This window comes from Rana temporaria, chromosome 6 (assembly GCF_905171775.1).
Source record: "Rana temporaria chromosome 6, aRanTem1.1, whole genome shotgun sequence".
Taxonomy (NCBI): Eukaryota; Metazoa; Chordata; class Amphibia; order Anura; family Ranidae; genus Rana; species Rana temporaria.
Genome location: NC_053494.1, coordinates 77,202,237 through 77,211,480, shown reverse-complemented (window position 1 = coordinate 77,211,480; position 9,244 = coordinate 77,202,237). Strand labels below are relative to the sequence as shown.

General features: G+C 46.1%; 1 protein-coding gene across 13 annotated transcripts in view; it reads right to left on the bottom strand.

The window, feature by feature from the left end:
- The window catches only part of CLEC16A (C-type lectin domain containing 16A), a 1,403,906-nt gene that overhangs the window by 1,192,399 nt on the left and 202,263 nt on the right, over positions 1-9,244 (bottom strand). For all 13 annotated transcript variants that reach the window (XM_040358542.1, XM_040358539.1, XM_040358533.1 and 10 more), the window contains one exon: positions 6,257-6,405. In XM_040358542.1, coding sequence (XP_040214476.1) covers positions 6,257-6,405 — 149 coding nt within the window. The remainder of the gene's footprint in view (positions 1-6,256; positions 6,406-9,244) is intronic.

The window sequence follows — 9,244 nt, the reverse complement described above, 5'->3', positions numbered from 1 at the left end:
AGAGGGAGAGGGGGAAGGGAGAAGGAGGGGGAGGGGGAAGGGAGAAGGAGGGAGAGGGAGAGGGAGAAGGAGAAGGAGGGGGAGAAGGAGGGGAGAGGGAGAAGGAGGGGAGAGGGAGAAGGAGAAGGAGGGGAGAGGGAGAAGGAGAAGGAGAAGGAGGAGGGGAGAGGGAGAAGTAGAAGGAGGGGAGAGGGAGAGGGAGAAGGAGGGGAGAGGGAGAGGGAGAAGGAGGGGAGAGGGAGAGGGAGAAGGAGAAGGAGGAGGGGAGAAGGAGAAGGAGGAGGGGAGAGGGAGAAGGAGGGGAGAGGGAGAGGGAGAAGGAGAAGGAGAAGGAGGGGAGAGGGAGAAGGAGAAGGAGAAGGAGAAGAAGAAGAAGGAGGGGAGAGGGAGAAGGAGAAGGAGAAGGAGAGGGAGAAGGAGAAGGAGAGGGAGAAGGAGAAGGAGAGGAGAGGGAGAGGGAGAAGGAGGGGAGAGGGAGAAGGAGGGGAGAGGGAGAAGGAGGGGAGAGGGAGAAGGAGGGGAGAGGGAGAAGGAGGGGAGAGGGAGAAGGAGGGGAGAGGGAGAAGGAGGGGAGAGGGAGAAGGAGGGGAGAGGGAGAAGGAGAAGGAGGGGAGAGGGAAAAGGAGGGGAGAGGGAAAAGGAGAAGGAGGGGAGAGGGAGAAGGAGAAGGAGGGGAGAGGGAGAAGCAGAAGGAGGGGAGAGGGAGAAGGAGGGGAGAGGGAGAAGGAGAAGGAGGGGAGAGGGAGAAGGAGGGGAGAGGGAGAAGGAGGGGAGAGGGAGAAGGAGGGGAGAGGGAGAAGGAGGGGAGAAGGAGAAGGAGGGGAGAAGGAGAAGGAGGGGAGAGGGAGAAGGAGAAGGAGGGGAGAGGGAGAAGGAGAAGGAGAAGGAGAAGGAGGAGGGGAGAGGGAGAGGGAGAAGGAGGGGAGAGGGAGAGGGAGAAGGAGGGGAGAAGGAGAAGGAGGGGAGAGGAGAAGGAGGGGAGAAGGAGAAGGAGGGGAGAGGGAGAAGGAGAAGGAGGGGAGAGGGAGAAGGAGAAGGCGGGGAGAGGGAGAAGGAGAAGGCGGGGAGAGGAGAAGGAGAAGGAGGGGAGAAGGAGAAGGAGGGGAGAGGGAGAAGGAGGGGAGAGGGAGAAGGAGAAGGAGAAGGAGGGGAGAAGGAGGGAGAGGGAGAGGGAGGAGAAGGAGGGAGAAGGAGAAGGAGGGAGAGGGAGGGAGAGGGAGAAGGAGAAGGAGGGGAGAGGGAGAAGAAGGAGGGGAGAGGGAGAAGAAGGAGGGGAGAGGGAGAAGAAGGAGGGGAGAGGGAGAAGAAGGAGGGGAGAGGGAGAAGAAGGAGGGGAGAGGGAGAAGAAGGAGGGGAGAGGGAGAAGAAGGAGGGGAGAGGGAGAAGAAGGAGGGGAGAGGGAGAAGGAGGGGAGAGGGAGAAGGAGGGGAGAGGGAGAAGGAGGGGAGAGGGAGAAGGAGGGAGAGGGAGAAGGAGGGGAGAGGGAGAAGGAGAAGGAGGGGAGAGGGAGAAGGAGAAGGAGGGAGAGGGAGAAGGAGGGGAGAGGGAGAAGGAGAAGGAGGGGAGAGGGAGAAGGAGGGAGAAGGAGGGGAGAGGGAGAAGGAGGGAGAAGGAGGGGAGAGGGAGAAGGAGGGAGAAGGAGGGAGAGGGAGAAGGAGGGAGAAGGAGGGGAGAGGGAGAAGGAGGGAGAAGGAGGGAGAAGGAGGGAGAGGGAGAAGGAGGGAGAAGGAGGGAGAGGGAGAGGGAGAAGGAGGGGAGAGGGAGAAGGAGGGAGAAGGAGGGGAGAGGGAGAAGGAGGGAGAAGGAGGGAGAGGGAGAAGGAGAAGGAGGGAGAGGGAGAAGGAGGGGGAGAAGGAGGGAGAGGGAGAAGGAGGGGGAGAAGGAGAAGGAGGGGAGAGGGAGAAGGAGAAGGAGAAGGAGGGGAGAAGGAGGGGAGAAGGAGAAGGAGAAGGAGGGGAGAGGGAGAGGGAGAGGGAGAAGGAGGGGAGAGGGAGAGGGAGAAGGAGGGGAGAGGGAGAAGAAGGAGGAGAAGGAGAGGGAGGGGAGAGGGAGAAGGAGAAGGAGAGGGAGAAGGAGAAGGAGAAGGAGGAGAGGGAGAAGGAGAAGGAGAAGGAGGAGGAGGGGAGAGGGAGAAGGAGGGGAGAGGGAGAAGGAGGGGAGAAGGAGAAGGAGGGGAGAGGGAGAAGGAGAAGGAGGGGAGAGGGAGAAGGAGAAGGAGGGGAGAAGGAGGGGAGAGGGAGAAGGAGGGGAGAGGGAGAAGGAGGGGAGAGCGAGAAGGGAGGAGGGAGAAGGGAGGAGGGAGGGAGGAGAAATCAAAGGACCCTGGGAGGAGGAGGAGAAATCAAAGGACCCTGGGAGGAGGAGGAGGAGAAATCAAAGGACCCTGGGAGGAGGAGGAGGAGAAATCAAAGGACCCTGGGAGGAGGAGGAGGAGAAATCAAAGGACCCTGGGAGGAGGAGGAGGAGAAATCAAAGGACCCTGGGAGGAGGAGGAGGAGAAATCAAAGGACCCTGGGAGGAGGAGGAGAAATCAAAGGACCCCGGGAGGAGGAGGAGGAGGAGGAGGAGGGAGGGAGGGAGAGAGGAAGGAAGGGAGGGAGGGAGAAAGGGAGAAAGGAAGGAAGGAAGGGAGGAGATCAGAGGACCAGGATCAGGTCTGTCTGTCTTCTGTGACCTGTTGTGGAAAGGGGTGGTGGGTGTGCGGTGCCGCAGCTCAATTTCTATTGTAGCCACTCAGCAGGCTCCCTTCTTGTTTATAACTCGTCTGTGATCTTCTGGAAAATGGCCACCTCTAATTTATACCCCCTCAGCCTTCAGTAATGGCGGTGGAGACACTGCTGCTGGGATATAGAAGGGCTCCAATGGGGGGGGGGGGGGACACCTGAGATGTACGGAAGCACTCCGCTGGGGACAGTGAAACTTGGGATGTAAGGAAGCACTCCACTGGCTGGGGATAGGGACACCTGAGATGTAAGGAAACACTCCGCTGGCTGGGGACAGTGACACCTGAGATGTAAGCAAGCACTCCGCTGGGGACAGTGGCACCTGAGATGTACGGAAGCACTCTGCTGGGGATAGTGACACCTGAGATGTAAGGAAGCACTCCGCTGGCTGTGAACAGTGACACCTGAGATGTAAGGAAGCACTCCGCTGGGGACAGCGACACCTGACCTTATAGGGGGGCTTTTTGATGGGGGGAATCTGTGATGGGGGATTCTGTGATGGGGGAGGGGGATCTGCAATGAGAGAAGTCTGTGAAATACTAATAGGTTTATGTTAAATAGGATTATTTGTACTGACTAAAATCCTTTTCTCCCATGGACGGAAACAGCTCCTTAAAACTTGACAAGTGGGTTATGTTCCTTGTTTACAGGAGAAGACTAGGCAGAAACATGTTAGATAATGAAATACATGTTACATTAACAGAGTTGAAAATATATATATATATATATATATATATATATATATATATATATATATATATATATATATATATATATATATATATATATATATATATATATATATATATTTATGTTTATATTAAAAAAGCAATGTGCAAAATACATGATTTTTATCTTCTGTGCAGAGAGTATCTATATAAAGTGCAAAAGTTGACTTCTTATCTTATCCTTTAAATGCCATCATAGCAATAGATATACTTTTATTGATTACACTTGACACCCTGGGAGGTTTTGATGATGGTGGTGTAATTAAGCTTTTCATCATGTATATAATTGGCAGACATTGAAGGATATGCGTAGCTTCAATATGTTACTAAAATACACCACTCCCCCCCCCCCCCAAAAAAAAACAATTTTCAAATCCGCAACTATAGAACATCAACATTGGAAAACACAGGCTCCTCTGACTCTCACTCCCTATGAGCATGTTTCTCAGTGTGATCCAGTAGTAAAAGGGTACACTTTACCTTACAAATTCCTACATGAGGATGACATTTCTGAGCACCCAGCCTATATCTTGCACTGAAAAAAAATCTAGGAATTGTCCTGGAACCACAACAATAGGACTTAAATATGTGACACACTGAACTCTTCCTTTTTGGAACAAAATATACACACTTGACACCATAGTGTAAGAGGTTGACAAGAACCAAAAAAACAACGGATAGATGACTATTCCAGTGTTGGCTCTCATCCAGGACTGCTACACAATGCCACCCTGTTCAGACCAGGGAATCTTGAAACAAAACAAAAGCATGGAGAGGCCTAGTGCATTACCAATATCATTTTATTTAGAAGTTGAAACAAGTGCACTCTCACAATAGCCAAAGACAAGAGTTACAAACTACTTTATTTTGATGTATATCAGAAATGAAGGCGAGCAAGTGATTTTGCCTATTCAATATATCCTCCCTTTGCTGGCAGTACATGCATTTCTGTTCTGGGAGGGTGCAATATCATTATGAGCTTTTTGCTGCTGTTCTTACTAGACTTTTCAGCAGCATGTAACATGAATTATTGCATAATAAGGACCACCTTGTGATCTGAGTTTACGTACATGTACACGTTTGGATGCCTTATATCTTATTGGTACTATAATACCCAAACATCTTGTCAGCCAAAGCAACTGAGTTCCACTTACAAGTCTTTGATAAATAGTGATATGTTACATTACATTTGTCTTTTGTTACCCTACCTATCCTTTATAAAATGATCTGCCTCTGTGTGTTTAACCACTTCCCGACCTCCTCATGTACATATACGTCAGCAGAATGGCACAGACAGGCACATGTACGTACCTGTGCGTCCTCTGCTAGACGTGGGTGGGGGGTCCGATCGGGACCCCCCCCCCCCGGTACATGCGGAGGTCGGGTCCGCTCAGGGAGCGATCCGGGACGACGGCGCGGCTATTTGTTTATAGCCGCTCCGTCGCGATCGCTCCCCGGAGCTGAAGAACGGGGAGAGCCGTGTGTAAACACGGCTTCCCCGTGCTTCACTGTGGCAGCGAATCGATCGGGTGATTCCCTTTATAGGGAAGACCCGATCGATGATGTCATTCCTACAGCCACACCCCCCTACACTAGTAAACACACACTAGGTGATCCCTAAATGTTACAGCGCCCCCTGTGTTTAACTCCCAAACTGCAACTGTCATTTTCACAATAAAGAATGCAATTTAAATGCATTTTTTGCTGTGAAAATGACAATGGTCCCAAAAATGTGTCAAAATTGTCCGAAGTGTCCGCCATAATGTCGCAGTCACGAAAAAAATCGCTCATCGCCGCCATTAGTAGTAAAAAAAAAAAAAAATTAATAAAAATGCAATAAACTATCCCCTATTTTGTAAACGCTATAAATTTTGCGCAAACCAATCGATAAACGCTTATTGCGATTTTTTTTACCAAAAATTGGTAGAAGAATACGTATCGGCCTAAACTGAGGGAAAAAAAAATGTATATATGTTTTTGAGGGATATTTATTACAGCAAAAAGTAAAAAATATTGAATTTTTTTCAAAATTGTCGCTCCATTTTTGTTTATAGCGCAAAAAATAAAAATCACAGAGGTGATCAAATACCACCAAAAGAAAGCTCTATTTGTGGGGAAAAAAGGACGCCAATTTTGTTTGGGAGCCACGTCGCACGACCGCGCAATTGTCTGTTAAAGCGACGCAGTCCCGAACTGTAAAAACCCCTTGGGTCTTTAGGCAGCAATATGGTCCGGGGCTTAAGTGGTTAAAGGTCCCACTTAACAAAAGTAAAATTAAAAGCCAGCAGCTACAAATACAGCAGCTGCTGACTTTTAATATAAGGACACTTACTTGTCCATGGTGCCCACAATGTCTGCAGCCAAGGCATCGCTCGGCTCTTGGCTACCCCTACCACCATCCTCGGTGAGGGAATCAGGAAATGAAGCGTTGCGGCTTCACTTCCCGGTTCCCTACTGCGCATGCGCGAGTTGTGCTGCGCTTTTTCACTGGTCCCCACTGTGTGTCTCCCAGAAGACAGCAGGGGTGCAGAGTAGGCGCCGGAAGTGGCGTAGATCACTGTGGTGATCTATGCCAGGAAGTGGGAGCAAATACCTGTATTAGACAGGTATCTGCTCCCCCCTGAAAGGTGCCAAATGTGACACCGGAGGGGGGAGGGTTCCAAAAAGTGGAAATTCCAATTTTGGGTGGAACTCCACTTTAAAAAAAGAGCACATACTTGGTAATTTAGTTTTTCTATGTTTACTAAAAAAACGTTTAGCAACTGAAAATAAAAATCTGTGCAACATATCAAATTTTACACTTACCTCGTTGTAGAAGAAGTGGACAGTGTGACTGTTCAGCTTCACAGAAAGGGTTTTCAGGAAGCAAATATAGTAACCCATAATTTCCTCATCAGAGAAGTCAAATTTGTGGACAATTATAGAATTCACATGATTATTGGACAGCAAGTAATCTGTTGGAAGAAAGGAAATTTTAACTTTTCATCTGTTTTTTGGCATCACAAACGTGGTTTAGTCCCATGCAGGGGGGACATCAATTTAAAGCTACAACAACCTATTCTGCAAAAAAATAAAAAAAATTCTACATACTGTAAAACCTGTCAAATCTATTTCTTGGAGTACATCACAGGACACCGAGCAGGCTATAACCAGGACTATGTGGGTTATAGGCCATCTATGGACACTGGCAGATCAATTAATACACATAGAATAAAAAAGGTTAGCTTATATAAGGGGAAGAAAAAATATTCCTCTCCAAATATAGGGATTTTTACGTGAGGTGTGTTGCTCTTAGTATCGAAGGTAGGCGCACAAAACACAAGGTTTTTAGATATCAAAAAATAATTTAATTATATAAATATAAATATAAAGTTTCACATTTCATAAAATAAGTTTGCAAAATGAAATATACATGATCACGACCAAATTCACATGATTTATACAAAAAAGGAAATGGGGGTTATGATTAGAAGAAGAGCAGATGCGAAATAGCCAACTAGTTTCGCACTAGATGTGCTTCATCAGGGCTTGCATGATACTTCTGTTCCTTTAATTACATGTGATCGTCTGTGTATGACATAAAGGTTCCACATTAATGCAGGTATGATCAATTAAATGCCTTTTTAAACTTTGTAAATAAGTGTTCAACACATGTACAAATAATAGAATATAATGCGCTTACCAATTATGTTTTAAAAAGCTCAAAGAACCCGGCAGAACAAAAAATAGCTGCCAAGAAAGTAGCGAAGGCGAACCTGATGCGGACAGGAGATATTGACTGCTGCACTTTCAATCAGTGGAGGCCAGATCCACTTGATTTTAGCAGGTGCGGACAATGAGATGTACAGAGGGGGTTCACCACAGTTAAGGAGGAAGAGATACAGGTATTTGTACGTTGTATCTATTTCTCTCCTAAGGAAGAGGACACAAAATTAAAAAGAAAGAAGAATTATAAAAAAATATGAGAAAATGAATGAAAAAATAATAATAATAAAGCGGATTAAGGAGGTATCCATATATATTTATAGACAGAGTAAGTATCTTATATTAAATAGACATAAACAGAGTGAATATCTATGTAATAGATGGGTATGGATAACGTCTAAAAAATATATATTTAGAGAATATTACCTCAATAGTAGTGAAGTTTGAATATAGGGTAAGTACTACCAATAGAGTCCAGTGAAGTTCATACTGAATTCATAGTAAGTTCTATAAGTAAGTAGAGTAAAAAATATGTATGCATATATGTATATGGATGAATTCAATTTCATTTAGAAGACATGAATTCAGTACCAGTGACTATTGCATTACAACATAGCACCCGTATATTAGAAAGAAATGTAATAGAAAGGGAAAAGAATTTACCTTAGAGGATTAATGACATGGAGTAAATAATAATATATGCTGTTGTCCTAGGGGGATATAATATCCCAGTGGCATTATGATCAAAGACAATGCTGTCAGAATCATCCAAGGGCAATTGTATGTATATCGTTTCCGATTCTAAAAGCAGACAGGACAGTAATTAGATTAGGTTTGTGCATATAGCAAACAAAGCCTGCAAAAAGCACTGGATCTTAAAAAGATGGACTGGAAAGTAATTACCTTAGTTGAATCGTGACAACATAAGGCTAAGTGAAGTAGCGTCCCACGTGTGGTGTGATGTCCTCCCTCAAGCCGTCCAAGTCAGCGTCTGACACACACTGCGTCAGCGCTGACCTTAAGAGCAACATCTCCACCGGAAGTGAAGAGAGTCAAGATTGACCCCTGGCATCACATCCGGTCCACATGTCCCAAGACACTTGCGCGCGCACCCTATGCGCTCCAGCGTGATGACGTAAGCTGGAGCGCATAGGGGGGAGACATGTATTAACAGTCTCAGACCGGCCACTTTCTTGTCTCTGGCCGGTCTGAGACTGTTAATACATGTCTCCCCCCTATGCGCTCCAGCTTACGTCATCACGCTGGAGCGCATAGGGTGCGCGCGCAAGTGTCTTGGGACATGTGGACCGGATGTGATGCCAGGGGTCAATCTTGACTCTCTTCACTTCCGGTGGAGATGTTGCTCTTAAGGTCAGCGCTGACGCAGTGTGTGTCAGACGCTGACTTGGACGGCTTGAGGGAGGACATCACACCACACGTGGGACGCTACTTCACTTAGCCTTATGTTGTCACGATTCAACTAAGGTAATTACTTTCCAGTCCATCTTTTTAAGATCCAGTGCTTTTTGCAGGCTTTGTTTGCTATATGCACAAACCTAATCTAATTACTGTCCTGTCTGCTTTTAGAATCGGAAACGATATACATACAATTGCCCTTGGATGATTCTGACAGCATTGTCTTTGATCATAATGCCACTGGGATATTATATCCCCCTAGGACAACAGCATATATTATTATTTACTCCATGTCATTAATCCTCTAAGGTAAATTCTTTTCCCTTTCTATTACATTTCTTTCTAATATACGGGTGCTATGTTGTAATGCAATAGTCACTGGTACTGAATTCATGTCTTTTAAATGAAATTGAATTCATCCATATACATATATGCATACATATTTTTTACTCTACTTACTTATAGAACTTACTATGAATTCAGTATGAACTTCACTGGACTCTATTGGTAGTACTTACCCTATATTCAAACTTCACTACTATTGAGGTAATATTCTCTAAATATATATTTTTTAGACGTTATCCATACCCATCTATTACATAGATATTCACTCTGTTTATGTCTATTTAATATAAGATACTTACTCTGTCTATAAATATATATGGATACCTC